Source organism: Urocampus carinirostris, chromosome 15, assembly GCF_059441175.1.
Source record: "Urocampus carinirostris isolate Australia breed hairy pipefish chromosome 15, RoL_Ucar_1.0, whole genome shotgun sequence".
In the NCBI taxonomy this organism is placed as follows: Eukaryota; Metazoa; Chordata; class Actinopteri; order Syngnathiformes; family Syngnathidae; genus Urocampus; species Urocampus carinirostris.
In genome coordinates, this window is record NC_142363.1 from 27697102 (window position 1) to 27712898 (window position 15797).

Sequence of the window (15797 nt, forward strand, 5' to 3'; positions counted from 1 at the left end):
CCGATTTCTCAAACATTCAATGTTCATAACTTTAACTTGCCATTTCTTTCATCATTTTTGTGTTTTTTTCCTCTCATGTTTCACTTTTATAATAAGAAACATTACATAGTGGTATAGGTAGACAGCAAAGCCTCTTGATTGTGATGTATGCATGTGTGTCTTACCGATATCTGAAACAACTGTGTCTGCCCAGTTTGCCAAGAACTGTGGCACTTGTCAAAGAATCTAATATCTAAAGCAGGGGTGGCGAACAGGTTTGACACAAAGCGATGACATTTTTAACTGTCAGATTCAAAGAGCCACACAACGCACTGACCTGCCATGACAGACAGACACACACAATTAAAACATTTTATTTCCCATAACACACTCCTCTCCTTACCATACAAAAAGTATTGTTCTTGTGTTGATTTCAAGGAAAGTGTCCACTATCAATATACACAAAAAAAAACATGGAACAAGGCAAAGAGCCGCCACCCCTGATCTAAAGGCACTGCCAGACGAAGCATGCCGACTACAAGCTAACTGGAAACGAACGGTGTGAAAAGGGGAAGCAACTGGAAGCTGTTTCAAAAGCACGGGAGCGCTTTTTCACTAGACCCCGCAAGTCAAATGAAAATGCTACAAAGGTGAGCTACGAGGTCACGTCGTTGATTGCCAAGCACTGCCAACCTTTTCAGGGGGGTGAATTTATTAAAGACTGTTCAAAGAATGCTAGGCTGAATAATCGCTCCTCTCACATTTTCATACCTGTCAACCTCCAGGGCTCCATGCCCTTACAAAGCGTTGTATTTTCCCTTACAAAATACAAAATAATCTTACACCATCTTTTTTTGTCAAACGTGTTTAATTATGTAGTTTAACATGTTATATTGTATATGTGTTTCGTTATATCATATATATTGTTGATTAACATTTTTTGTTAGATACTGAGTTGCTCGACATGAATGAGGTTTATTATATAAAAAGTTCAAAAATTAAGTAGCTGGGACGTTCACTGTAGAAGGAAAAAATACATGCAAATATAATCAAGTAGAATTTTCTTATTGAAATTATGAATTCATTTTCTGCATTAAATTATTGTTGGTAATATACTGATTAAAGGGATAACCACAAACCTGTCTTTTTTCATTTTCTCCTTTTATACTTCCTTTTTCTTTATACAACAATAATCTCATCTCATCAGCTGCACCGCTAATTCTCAGTAGGGTCGCGGGGGTGCTGGAGCCCGTCCCAGCAATCATCGGGCATTGGGCAGGGGACACCCTGAACTGGTCGCCAGCCAGTCGCATTGCACACAGGGACAGACAACTCACTCGCTCAGTCACACCTAGGGACAATTTGGACCGGCCGATTCACCTGAAATGTATGTCTTTGGAATGTGCAATGTGGGAGGAAACCCACGCAAGCACGGGGAGAACATACAAACTCCGCACAGTAAGGCCGGGAATGGATTTGAACCCACGAAGGAACAACAATAATGATTCGTAATATAATGCATCAAAGCAAGTGAGCCGTTTGAGAGCCGGCTCTCTTTGATGAGTTGAGCCGAAAAAGCCGGTTCTCTAAAAAGAGACGGACTTCCTTTCACGACACAACTACCACATGAAATCCGAGGCGGCAGATGCATGCGCACTGTAGCATCAAACCGCTCGCTTCGTTTGCAACGGAAAAAAAAAACATACCGAGATAGAGGATACCGCGGCGAACTCGTTTGACTTGATTGATTTGCCGTTTCGAGATAGTCGGTGTATACCGGATGGTACCCATCATTGATAAATTTGCGTTTTTCCGTACAGATTTCCTTGTACGTCGCACACGTCTTAAAATGCATAATAAACGTACTCTGCACGGCAAAAACGTACAGGTAGACAGGTACGCATTTTCATCTTCCCAAATCTGGCCCTGCTTTCTGAAAACTGGACACTCACGGCGCTATGACAAACCTGTGCATTAGCTCCCCCGCGCCAGCAGGGAGCGCTCATCCGTCGCTCCTAAACGTCAGCCATGTTGAGAAGTCTGTCAAGCAAAGTGCAGCCCGCCATTGTGTTAGAGGGAGACGGGGGCGCGAGGCTCAACCATTCACACGCAAAATTGTACAAATTGAACTTTATTCGGCCATTGTGCTGAGGGGAACAATAAAAAAAACATGTCAGCCGCCAGCCTCCTCGAGCAGGTAAAGAGCGGTCTTTTCTGAAGCGAATTGTCAGCATCGCGCTAGCTAGCTTAGCTTAGCATCGGGAGTCAAAAAAAAAGGAGTGCAGCGAGTAGGCCTTGACCACCTGCTAAACGGAACTGGCAGCCCGATCTACAACCTCTTCATCGAATTTTTTCCCCTTCCTCTTTTCTCATAAATCAAACCTTCATGAATCACCTGGACCCAATCCAGAGACCGAAAGGCCAAGCAAATAAAGGTAAGATCAACCCCCACCCTCCTTCCGTACATCTCCGCGATTACTTCTCGCCACTTGGAGGTGAACGTGCGTTTCGAAGCGACTCCCCACCCGCTATGAATCTCGCGTGGGGGGACAAGCCAGGCCTAAAGTGGGGAAGTTGATCCACGAAAGGCGGTCAACATGTTGCCCCCACGTCTCTTGTTTCGATCGTGATGACACGTGTGCGAGGGGAGACGTTTCCCCGCAAGTTGCCCCCCTCTCCCGATGCGTAGCTTCAATCCCGGGGCACAATATCTGATTTAAATGTCCCGAGGACCGTCTCATAACTGGTGTTTATTTCCGTGAAGTTTCTGTGGGTAAAATCGTGCGTGACACTTGTTTAGCTCAGCATGATAGCAGCTAGCAGGTTGCTAGCTTAACCTCGATTGACACGTCTTCCAGACAGAGACGGCGTGTCGTGATTTATCAAAACATAGACAGTCAGGTTTGTTTAGGTACTTAGAAGCACCATTCCACTGTTTCTATCCGTTGAAATACAAGTAAGTGTTAGTGTACGATCAAGGTTCTAAAACGTTCAAATCACAGGAAATGTTCCGCCAACATGCAAAAATACATTTGCTCTGCTTCAAATCAACGTTGATCTTAAGCTGCCTCATGCATATTCTAATTCCTGCAGAACCTAATGGCATTCTGTCCATCATTGCATTTAGCTGTGATGCATTTATTTTACATAGACAAGCTTGTTTTATCTTGTAAACACTACCTTTCTCTCTTAATAATTTTCACCAAGTGTTTAATTGCATGTGCATCCTAGAGGGCAACGTCTACTCTTGTCATAAACAACATACACTGTGTTGTAATCAATGACTGTAAAGGCAATTCTAATTGAGAGGTGTTAGGCCATCATTGGTGCATTAAAACCTATACAGATCACTGAAAACGTTCCAATATGCTTTAATTCACCGTCGACCTTATGAAGCCCAATTTGCATTCTAATTCCTGCAGATTGTAAACACATACTGTCTCTGTTCTAACGAGAAGAGTCAGGACATCATCAGGGTTATGAATGTTAGGATCATGGAAACTATTGATCACATGCTGCCTTATGCACACTTTAATTTCTGCTTCTGTGAAAGTTTTCATTGCATAAACTAAAAGCAATAGCCGATTATTTTGATTGAGCTTTTGTCCAAATAACACGATAGAATCGCCTTCATTGTCATTGATGACAACGGTGTGTAAATTGTTTACAACAAGCCTAGACGTTGCACTTCGGGATTATCATATAATGATTTGTTTAAAAAAACAATACAAAGAAACAATACTAGGATCGATGGGTGATATTTACAAAGTAGTTCCTGTAAAATGGCCTAAGTTGTAAGTTCCATCAGAAAATAGTCTGTAAATGATATTAGCAGAAACATGTTTTTGAAGCAAGAGTCGAGAAATCAACTATGAGCATATACTATTTTACGCATCGGGTCAAAACTGTGCAGATGTGTGTTTTCTAAATGAGGGTTTTGAAGCTGAAAGCTCAAAATGTCAGTTCTTGTACAGCTAGATTCTGAAAGACAGTAATGAAAAACTGCACAGTAGTATTTTTTTAACCAAGTATAAAGATGCTAAATGAAAGTTGTGTATCGTAGTGTTGACGAAAAACTGCTTATTAAATGAATTTCTATTTTTATACACTTTCATACCAAGAATTATAACTCTTTAATGCTGTATAAAACATTCAATGTACTAAAAGAAAAGAACAGCTCTCCTTTTTTTCCCCACCCAAGAACCCAGAATGCCAAATACTCATACATATATACTCAATGGTTAGAATACAGAAGCAATAAGTGGGGGGAAATTGGAATTAGGGAGGTGCATTTAATTGAGACTGGTTACACAAGTATTCTAGCTTGTCCCGATTTGTTTAGCTATTTCTGTATGAATTATTTCGTATTATCGCTGCTTTGACTTATGACAAGGTATAGTGTAGCTAAAAGTATAAAAGTATTCCTTTAAAAGTATTAAAGGAAATGTAGTCAAAGGCCTTTGATAGCATTTGAATGTCTTCAAATTAATAGTATCAAACAAAAAATATTCTTTCAGTGTATTGGCACTAATTCCAGAGTCTGGATGCTAATTCATTGCTAATTGTAGTATTGAACGAGTGCTCAACTGTTGATTTGTATCTGTCTTGTTTTCAGTGCAAAACGGAGCTGTGACCCAAAAGGATTCCTTGAACGATGATGAATTTGAGCCTTATCTGAACACTCAGGGCAGACAGGTGAGCCTTTTCACTCATGAGAATTTCATTTTGGTTAACGTTGGAAGCTACTGAATTCCAACTTGCGTAGCAGACACATAAAATCAAATATAACAGATTTTTTGGAAAACTTATTTTCTCGAGACCTAAACTGAATAGATTCCAAGGGTTTGCTTGAAGCCAATTAACCATTTCCCGTGGAAGTGATTGCGAAACAGAATTTGACTTTTCTGTTAACCTAAACAAGATAAATCCCTATCAAGATTCTGTCCGATCAATCCTAACATGGTTGGTTGGTTGGATCCCTTAACCACTAGGGTTGTAGGGGTAACATTTCCTCTGGTGTGTCTTTGGCAAGTACAGCCTGGTGGCGCCCATCCATCCCCAGACCAACATGTTTGTCGCAAGTCATCACGGACAAAGTAGTAGAGGCGTATTTTATCTTTATTATAGTGCCTCTGGTGGCGAATGTGCACAAATACGAGAAGCACTGTTGAATCAAAGCAAGAAATCCACATTTTTGAGTTTATTTCTTTTCCATAGTTTTTTGAGCTAATGTGGACTTTTTAAAACTACACTTATGGCGAAATTAATAGACAGTAACTGCCTCTGAGCCTTTTAGTCTTTGTTTTAAGGAACAGGTTCAATAGGTCGTTCTTCGCGTGAGAGGAGTCCTTAATAATGTTGTCTAGACTGGGCAGAGAGTAGCTGTTGACCTTCTGGGCTGTGTTGACTCTGTAAGGTAAATGAAGTGGGACGGGAACATGTCAATGTTTTTGGAAATAACTGAAGGGTTGGTGACTTTTTTGTTTGTCATTCCAAATACTTAAATTTAATGTTTCAATTTGACTTTTTTTGTACTACTCGCTAGAGTTGGGAAATATTTATCATTGAAACGTAATGGATCCATGTGATTTTTGCAGAAAGTATTAACAACGATGCTGATCAAATTAAATGGAATTTGGTTGTGTCTCAAAAGCCGTTTGTTTCTCCTTTTAGAGCAATGCCTATACGGCCATGTCAGACTCCTACATGCCCAGCTATTACAGCCCCTCCATAGGATTTTCCTACTCCCTCAATGAGGCAGCATGGTCCACGGGCGGGGACCCTCCGATGCCTTACCTGGCCTCCTACGGACAGCTAAGCAATGGGGAGCCCCACTACCTCCCGGACGCCATGTTCGGGCAACCGGGCCCCTTGGGGAGCAACCCTTTTTTGGGCCAGCACGGCTTCAACTTCTTCCCCAGCGGCATCGACTTCTCGGCATGGGGGAACAGCAGCTCTCAGGGACAGTCTGGAACGCCGCAGAGCTCCGGCTACAGCAGCAGCTACGCTTATGCTCCCAGCTCCCTTGGAGGGGCCATGATTGACGGACAGTCCCCATTCACGCCTGCTGCTAATGAGCCCCTCAACAAGGCGCCCGGTATGAACAGCTTGGACCAGGGAATGGCCGGCCTAAAGATCGGAGGCGCATCACCTGGGGCCAACGCGGACATGGCTCCCAAGGTGGTCGGATCTGGCTTACCAGGTGGGGGACCACTGGGTCCCGTGTCTTCTGTAGGACCCTCTAGTATGCCCCCAGCCTCCATTACGCCCGTAAAACCGGCGTCCTGGGCGGATATAGCCAGCAAGCCAGCCAAGCCCCAGCCCAAGCTGAAAACTAAGCCTGGCATGGGGGCTAATTTGCCACCACCGCCTATCAAACACAACATGGACATCGGCACGTGGGACAACAAGGGCAACGTGCCCAAAGCTGTCACGCCTCAGCAGGTGTCACCCATCCCTAGCAATGGCCAGCAACTCAATCAGGCGTCCCCCCAACCTGGAATTACAGCAACAGGGAACCCCCAGATGCCCCTCAGCAATGGACAGTTAGCGCCCTCCGTTTCCCAAATGGGCCAGCATCAGCTCCCGCCTGGCGGGCAGCATCCCGGCATGGCTCCGATGCCCCAACAACCGCTTTCCCAAGGTCCCCCTCCGCCCAGTCAACAGCAGCAAGCCACACAGCCCACTCGCTGGGTTCCCCCGCGGAACCGGGCCAACGGATTCGGGGAGGGGACCGGCGCAGGCCAGTCGCCCCCCACCTCCTCCGGGGTGGGAATGGTCCCTGGGGTGTCGTCGGAGCCCCACCCGGTCTTGGAGAAGTTGCGCATGGTCAACAACTACAACCCCAAGGACTTTGACTGGAACCCCAAGCAGGGCCGCGTGTTCATCATCAAGAGCTACTCTGAGGACGACATCCACCGCTCCATCAAGTACAACATCTGGTGCAGCACGGAGCACGGCAACAAGAGGCTGGACGCCGCCTATCGCTCGCTGGGCGCCAAAGGGCCGCTCTACCTCCTGTTCAGCGTCAACGGCAGCGGGCATTTCTGCGGCGTGGCCGAGATGCGCTCGGCCGTGGACTACAACACGTCGGCTGGCGTGTGGTCGCAGGACAAGTGGAAGGGACGCTTTGACGTGCGCTGGGTCTTTGTCAAAGATGTTCCCAACAGTCAGCTCAGACACATCCGTTTGGAGAACAACGAGAACAAGCCGGTCACCAACTCTCGGGACACGCAGGAGGTGCCGCTTGAAAAAGCCCGGCAGGTGCTCAAGATCATCGCCGGCTACAAACACACCACCTCCATCTTTGACGACTTCTCGCACTACGAGAAGCGTCAGGAGGAGGAGGAGTGTGTGAAAAAGGTAACGTTTTACCCCGGGAAGCCGCTCCAGCTCGGGCATTTGAAGCCAGCTGTTATTGTGTGTTACCTAGCAACAAGTAAACAAAACGTTGGAACGGTTGAATACAGTGAGTGTGTGTATAGCAGGGGTCACCAGGTAGCCCCCTGAGAACACCTGAGTAGCCCAAGGACCGGTTCTGAAAATCTACCCTGTGATTTTCTAGGAAATCAGAATCTTAACTGGAGCCTATCTCAACCTTATGTAACGACCCTGAATCATGCGCGACACAAGGGTTCACAGTCACTCTGTTTATTGCCTGCATTCAGTAAACAAAACAAAACAAAAGTCAGGGCATCTGTTCACAACTGCAATCATCTTCAGTGCGATGCTATTTAGCTGAAGCTACGGCAAGCGCTGAAGCCCATAAACTGCCAAACGAAAAAGACAGTCGCAGACGCCAATGACTTTACAATTGAATGAGGTACCGGAATATTAACAGTAATACAACAAAAACACAGATTTTGTGAGAATTAAAAAACATTCAAAACAATCAAATTTCAACTCTGTTACACTTACACCTTATAATTATAACCTGGTAAAAACATAATTATAACATTGTAATAACATGGTATGTTATTATAGAATTTCCCACCAAAGTAGTAGCTTATCGGTAACAATAAATGACCCTTGGTGTATAGTATACTCAAAAGTTGCTAAATCATTTTGTATTGTCTTTTAAAGCAATGCAGTTGGCGCAACCTTTTTAGTATTTGGTAGAAAACTGTATGATGTTTGCACTTTTTCTTCTCCGTCATAGCATCTTGGAGTTTTAACAATTATTTGAAGACTGGAAATGGCTACACCGTTTTAAAGAAATGATTATTATGTCTAAGTATTTTAAGAGGCTGCATTGGCAGCTTCGGAGCACATGCATAAGAGCTGCTTGCACAATCAGATTGTATGTAATTGGTGTAATGTTACAAGAGTTGTTTGGAGTGATAAAGTTGTGGTATTTTAGTTTTATTTTATTTTATTTATTCACTTGGTTTTATCAAAACTGTCCCAAAAATTCACCCATACCATTTTTTATTAAAGCCTCAAAATATGCCTAGGTTTTAAATGTCTTCAATATGTCCAAATAGGGGTACTAAAGTTTAATACATAAACTAAATAATTTTAGTGCTGCATCCTATATTGGACATAATATAGGGCGCCAACTATTGAAATTAGAGGTGTCTTTTTCACATTTTCATTGGTGGCCTGGTCTGCTCATATATCTCTAAACTTGAAAGCTGATATCTGATTTCTTGAGTTTCGGAAATTCCAATGCTCTCATTCAGGACACGTCCGAAACTAGGTTTTTCTGTGCAGATACCGCTACCGATTATTAGTATCAAGAGGAGGCCAGTAACCGATATTTGGAGCCAATGTTTGTTTGTTGTAAAAGTTTTAAAATTCGCGTAACATTTTTCAATAATGCAAAAAGAAACCAAGAATATTTTTTAAAAATTCAAGTAAAACTTAATAGCTGTCTGAAAGAGACATTTTGCAGTGAATAAATTCAAATTTCAACACAACTAACATGACTAATCTTTCACTTCAACAAAAAACTAACAGTACAGGAAATGGAATAAGGCTTAGCAGGAATCTGTATGAACGTACATGAAAATTTGAATATTTCCCTGAAACGTTTTACCATACATAAATAAAATGGTGCGGCAGGGCAGGTGAGTGGTTAGGGCGTCCGCCACACAGTTCTGAGGTCATGGGTTAAAATCCCGCTACCAGCCTTGTTGTGCAGAGTTTGCTTGTTCTCCCTGTGCTTGTGTGGGTTTACCCCGGGTTCTCCGGTTTCCTCCCACCTTCCAAAAAATATGTATGTCAGGTTTATGGGGTGGTCCAAATTGTCTCTAGGTGTTTAGGTCTGTCTCTGTGTGTCCTTCAACTGGCTGGAGACTAGTACAGTGTGTCCCCCTGGCCACAGCCCCAAGATACACTGGGATGGGCTCTGGCACCCCCGCGACTTTACTGAGGAAAAGCGGTGCAGATAATGGATGGATAAATAAAAATGTCAATACAGTCAACATCAGCTTAATTTAAATCAGGGATGGAGCGAGCGAGCGAGTGAGTGAGAAAATAAGCAAAGGTATCGCCTGCTCCTCTTACTCAGTTCTAAACATGTTTAATCGGCCGACTAAATTGATAAAAAAGCCGATACCGATATCTGTCAAATCTCCGAACATCGATGGCGAAAATCGGCCCGGCCTATAATCAGTCGACCTCTTCCGGGAACCCTTCATGCCTCTCCGTGAACAGTTCTTTCTAATTAAATTTCTAATCGTATCATTTTACCTTAAATCTGGGAATCACACCAAAAAATATCACATCTTAGATGTTATACCGCTAAAACAAACCAAGTCATGTTGAGAAACAAATTCAAGCCAAGAATACTGAATTGTAATCATCAATTTTAAGCAACGTCCAAAATTTGCTTGTTGTAAGTGAACAAAATGTGAACGCCATCTTTTGGGAACGTTTTTAATTGACGACTCCCATGGTACTTAGTGGTATGGTACTTACGTCGGTACTATGACATTTGCAACACTGGCATCGTTTGTGACCCTCAATGTGTTTCAAACCTAGCACTTTAAACATGTTTATGTGCTACCCGTTATGCTGTTACGTGGCCCTTCTATGGTTTAATGCAGGGGTTTGCAAACTTTCTCACTTGAGGACCACGTAGGATTCTAAAATTTGGCAAATCTGATACCTGGGCAATACAAAAGGAAAATAGACCAATTTCTCTCACGCATTCTTGAATAACTATACATGCAGACATCTGATCAAGTTTTTTTTTGTTTTATTTTTGTCTATTTAAAAAAACATTGATTTCATCAAGGCAGCACGGCGGCTGAGTGGTTAGCGTGTCCGCGGCACAGTTCTGAGGTCATGAGATCAAACCTACCTGTGTGGAGTTTACATGTTCTCCCTTTGCTTGCGTGGGTTTCCTCCCACAATCCAAAAACATGCATGTCAGGTTCATCTGCCGGTCCGAATTGTCCCGAGGTGTGAATGAGCGAGCGTATTTTCTGTCCCTGTGTGCCCTGCAACTGGCTGGAGACCAGTTCGAGGTGTCCCCTGCCCACTGCCCGAAGATTGCTGGGATGGGCTCCAGCACCGCCGCGACCCTACTGAGAATAAGCCGTGCAGATAATGGATGGATGATTTCATCAAATTGGTTTTGAAATGCCCAGAATTAAACTAAATGATTTTGTTTGCCCTTTTTAAAGCACAACATTTTATAATATGCAATGAAAAAGTCAACGTCTGCTTTATTGTCAATTCTGCAGCAAAACCGAAAATTGAAATTGCGTTTCTCTAAGCCCTCTGTGTCTAGAAAATAAAAAACACTATGCTAGGACACACTACAATAAGACACATGTGTAGACAGTACGACAGATAAATAGATAAGTCATAAAGTGCATCGTGGTACCTTGTAAACAAAAAGTTGTGCAAAAATGGTATTTGCGCTAGCTCAGGAGTTTATTTATTGCATGATATTTGATAACTTGAGAAATCAACTACATGATAAGAAATAGTAAGTATATAAAAATACCAAATGAACAAATATTTTATGAGGTTGGCAAGCGCGAAATACATTGGGGACAAAATTAGCATAAACAACAAACTTTGTAATACTTTATGTACTATTATAAACATTCTTGTTTTCACCATTTATGGTCGGTGGGACGGTTAACAAGCCATCGTTTGCTGACCCCTGGTTTAGGCATTCTTCTTACTACTTTCCAAAAGGTCTGTATTCTTTATCGGCTGCAAAGAATGACTAACGCACAGATGTTGGCCTCAAGGATAATACAAAGTAATGCTGCGTTTAAAATATATTTTGATGAAGGGTTGTGAGACACACTAAAGGACGCCATGAACAAGAGTGCCACCAAAACAACACATTTGTATTAGTAACACTGTTTTTCACCATATATGATTGTATTTTTATCATTTCTGTTTGAGAGGCCAGATTAAGAAACGCCTGACAGGCTGTATTTGCCTCAAGTCTAATGCCTCGTGTCAGCTTCCGTCAAATGCTGCACGCTTCTTCCGAATAATTAATAATCGGTGGCACATGTTTTAAATTATTTCCATTCTTTTGGTTCACCTCAAGATGTTATGCAAATGTTACGCTCTGTTCATGTCGGGTCTAGAAACGTAATCATTTGTCCTCTGCTTAACATGAATCGGAGTTTCCCGATTGTGCTCACATTTTTTACGCGGATCCTGCAACATTTTTTTTATTTTTGGGTAATCAAAGGAATGCGCATGGAGCCTTGTTTCTTTTAATGTATCTATGTATGTTTGTTTCCAAGTCTTCAAAAGGAAATTTATATAAAACCGACACTGACTTCAGATAAATACAGTAACAAACTGCTTAAGAGGGCTACTAAACAATTTTGACATGCATTGGATTTTTTTTTATGTTGAACAAAGTGGATTACGATATTAATAAACAAAATAAATCAAAATTGTATACATGTTCAATGAAAGCCTCCTAGATGCAACATCGGCGAAACAAATGTTATGTACATAAGTCTTTTTTAATATAATTTCTCTTGGATGATCCATCCATCCATTATCTGCTCCGCTTATCCTCAGTAGGGTCGCGGGGGTGCTGGAGCCCATCCCAGCTCTCTCTGGGCAGCAGGCAGGGGAGACCCTGAACTGGTTGCCAGCCAATCGCAGGGCACATAGAGATGGACAACTCACACGCTCATTCACACCTAGAGAAAATTTGGACCGGCCAATTAATCTGACATGCATGTTTTTGGAATGTGGTAGGAAGCGGTAGAGCCCTGAGGAAACCCACGCAACCATGGGGAGAACATGCAAACACCACACAGAAAGATTTGATCCCATGACCTCAGAACTGTGCTGCAGGCGCGCTAACCACTCAACCGCCCTGTTGGCGGATCAATTTTGTCTATTATCTGTTAAAGTTTGTTATCAAACCACTTTGGAAGTTGTATCATTCTTAACCTCATAGTGCACCGATTAGAATTGTCTAATGAGCCAAATTCTTGTACCCAAAGCTATTTTCAGATAAGTATGGATGTAAAATGTCAAGTACTGATCAGCGTTTTGTTGCGTACTTTTCTTTGATGTATTCATTTCTTTGCAGGTGGAGGTCCAAGGCAGCGAGCCATATCCCAGCAATCCAAGCAGGAGTCATTACAGGCTGCAGGTAAATTCAAACCGGTCCAGTTACGCCAGCTTTACTTTAAATTAGGGATGCACCAATTTTTTCACCAAAATGTTAAAAACAGGTTTCTGAAAGAACAATATTAAGACGTCACATCTAAGGTGAGGCGAGCTGTGCGAGGCTAGCTTCTGCTCTGGGGCGAGTTTAGGCACAATGCGGCTGCTTTTTTTAAAACGGGAGCTCTGCTCAGCTTTTACCAACAAGACATTTTCTCACAAGTCCATACGTCTCTTTACTTCCACGCTTTTCTTTGCCATTTACATGCTAACACAATAGAGCTAACTATAGACTGATGAGCCTTTTTAATCTTTAAACATGTACATATGGGTGTGGCATTAAATCAGTTTGTCCCTGAAGTCGATAGGCTGTCGCTGAGCTATGTACGAGGAGTTTCATTTGCTATTATTTTACTGTTTTGAATACTCATATTTGCTAAGAATGCCTCGACTACCATCGTCATGAATTCCCTTTTTCTCTGGTTCTCTTATTATTATTCACTGTTGTGTTCATTAAAAATATAAATCATACAAATATTTGTACTTACTAAACAAGGAGGGATCAATTGAATGGTGTGTCATCACAACCAGCTACTTTTCTCAAAGTAGAATAAGCTTGCTTGTATTTTGGGTCAGCAGATTAAAAATGAAGCTGAATTTCAACCATTTCGTGGATTGGCATGCCCTTAGAACAGGGGTGGGCAAACTATGGCCTGAGGCCCACATGCGGGCCAAAAGTGTTTTAATCTGGCCCCGCCAAGCAAAAATGGTTTAACTATTTTGGTCAGCATTCAAAAAGATGGCTACATTTTTCAGTATTGGCTATTTTTGATCTTGTATTTGTTTTATTTTTTAAGATATCCAATTTAACGCCCTATTGCATTTTGAATTTTTTTTATGCCAATGTTCAAATTAAGTGCATTGCTTTATTAACTTTAAGTATTTATTATAAGTACATGTTTATTATGAATTTTGAGTGAACAAAAAGGATATTTTCCTATTAATATAAAAATACTATATACTGTATATATGTTGCATGTAAATGCAAACAAGAAAATTTTGATAAGCCTCCATTTTTTTTCCTCATTTTTTGGATTCTTTATCAACCAATTTTGTTCCTCCTGGCCCAGCCCATCTGCAAATATTTGGAGCCCAATGTGTGGCCTATGACTCTAAAGGTTTGCCCACCCCTGCCTTAATATATATATATATTTTTGCTCTAATCTCCTCAGTATTTTTAATAATGGTCTCAACTTCCGCTAATTACCGCCACGCTTATGTTTGCTTTCCTCGTATCTATCGATAATCGCAAGCTTTGTTTACTTGGTTATCATATTTTGCTTCTCCCTTTAGCATAGATGCAATCCTTAGGGGGGCCCACAGCAAAAGTCATAAAGATACAGTAATGTCTTTATTCAATACACAAGATTGCGAACTGAATGGAGAACGAGAAAGACATTATTGGAGTAGTTCAACCAATGGCATATCTGCATTTACATGATGCTGTGACACAAACCAATAGCATACCATCATCCTATTTGACAGTTGACCAATAGCAGACAGGCATCTTGGAGACGTATTTCACAAGCTTGTTTGATACATTTCTGGCAATACAAAAATATGTTGTTGGTGCTGTATAGTGGGGGAAATGTCCTAAGGCGGGGTCGACTGCGTTTGATCTGATGCATCTTGTCTTTCCCAATGATATCATCTGAACTTGTGATGTTTTTGTTTGTGTCCTTTCCAGGATCGCCAGGGACGGATGAAGTAACAGGCGACGCTTTTGTCAGGACTGCAAAGCCCCCTCCCAAACCCAACCCTGCCGCTCCCCCATCTACCCACCTGATCGCCCCCACCCTCACCAATCTACCCCTACCCCCACCAGCCATTGCATCACCACAGCCACACGTTCTTTAAGAAACCCTAAAACTCAAGAAGGCTAAAGAATTAAGAGGACGAAAAACCATAATGGAATGAAGACTTTCTCGATTTCTTTTGACTTTAAAGACTTACTTGGAACTCGTAGTTTAAAAAAAGAAATACACACGCAAATAAAAGACAAACTATTACTCCTAGGACTTAATGCATAGCATCAATAGGTGAACTCTTGTTTTGCCATTCCACTGCATATGCTTCTTCCCTTTTTTTTTTGTGTCAATGAACAACCTGATTTTTTTTTTTTTACGATCCAAGAGCAGTTACCTGCCTAAAACGAGCAGGACGTCTCCAATCCAAATCATCAGGACCCACGGAGATGCACAGCAACGATCCCCCCCCCCCCCCCCCCCTCCTCGGATAACTTTCATCATACGGCATTCTTAAGTGTTTGTCATGTTTCATGTCACAAGTTATATCCTTTTTTTCCCAGGATGTGGCATACCGTTTTTTTTTCCCTTCCTGTTTTTATTTGTATTATTTCTTGCATGCATCGGGACAAATTGTGTTGGATGTCGCTAAGGGAGATAACAAAATGGAAGGTAAATGGCCTGGGGGGAAAAAAACTATAACGAAAGCTTTGCTCAGAGTATCGTTTTCTTACTAACAGCCTTTATCAGTTAATCCCCGCCACCCCCAGTTTAATTCGTATTCGGGCTGCTTTCTTTTTCGGGCTTAAATGTTTTGTTTCTCTCCCTTTTTCTAACGACAGCGAGTGGCCTTGTCCCCCGCCCCGCTCTTTCTATTATTCAGTTCCAAAGTAATAAATGTGAAATATTAAGCAGAACCGGTGTGCATTCCCCTTGTTTCACTCATAACACTGAAGAATGTCTCTCATAATATCAAACCCGTCCACGCTCCCCGAATCATCACTACCTTAGCCCATGTTTCTTCTCTATTAACATTGCTTGCGTATGCCACAACATTCCCAGCTTTCCATTTTCTGACAATACCCAGCTACACGAGAAAGATTTCCTTTTCGAAATGGCACTTGGGGAAGTTTCCACACAAAAACAAGGTCATAAGAACTACTGGCTTTTATTTGTGGCAGAATAAAGATGCTCCACAAAAAGGCTCTTTTTTGTGTTCGCAGGTTTCAAAATGTTGTGTTTTATAGAGCAAGTACTGCCTTGTTTTATGTACTGGATTTATTCGAAGTTCTCTGCAATTCGCCGTTTGCATCTGCACGTTAGATTGTAGTTTACTGAGCGACCGCTAGAGGGGCGTAGAGTATAGGATTATTTTATATCAGCAAGCCCGTTGTAAAGATGCAT

General features: G+C 42.1%; 1 protein-coding gene across 1 annotated transcript; it reads left to right on the forward strand.

Annotated features, from left to right (window-relative positions):
• The first annotated feature begins 1984 nt into the window (after window positions 1–1984).
• On the forward strand, window positions 1985–15310 carry ythdf2 (YTH N6-methyladenosine RNA binding protein F2). Its single transcript, XM_088353961.1, has 5 exons — window positions 1985–2414; window positions 4595–4674; window positions 5653–7341; window positions 12512–12574; window positions 14336–15310. The coding sequence occupies exons 1-5, from the start codon at window positions 2366–2368 to the stop codon at window positions 14357–14359; spliced, it is 1905 nt and encodes a 634-aa protein (XP_088210087.1). The 5' UTR covers window positions 1985–2365; the 3' UTR covers window positions 14360–15310.
• Window positions 15311–15797: the final 487 nt, after the last annotated feature.

What these genes read in the sequence shown, in the direction of transcription:
- ythdf2 (XM_088353961.1), top strand. Translation starts at nt 2,366, where the DNA reads ATGAATCACCTGGACCCAATCCAGAGACCGAAAGGCCAAGCAAATAAA. An exon ending in GAAAGGCCAAGCAAATAAAG is followed by an intron (nt 2,415 to 4,594) that starts GTAAGATCAACC and finishes TCTTGTTTTCAG; the next exon opens with TGCAAAACGGAGCTGTGACC. An exon ending in GGAGTCATTACAGGCTGCAG is followed by an intron (nt 12,575 to 14,335) that starts GTAAATTCAAAC and finishes TGTCCTTTCCAG; the next exon opens with GATCGCCAGGGACGGATGAA.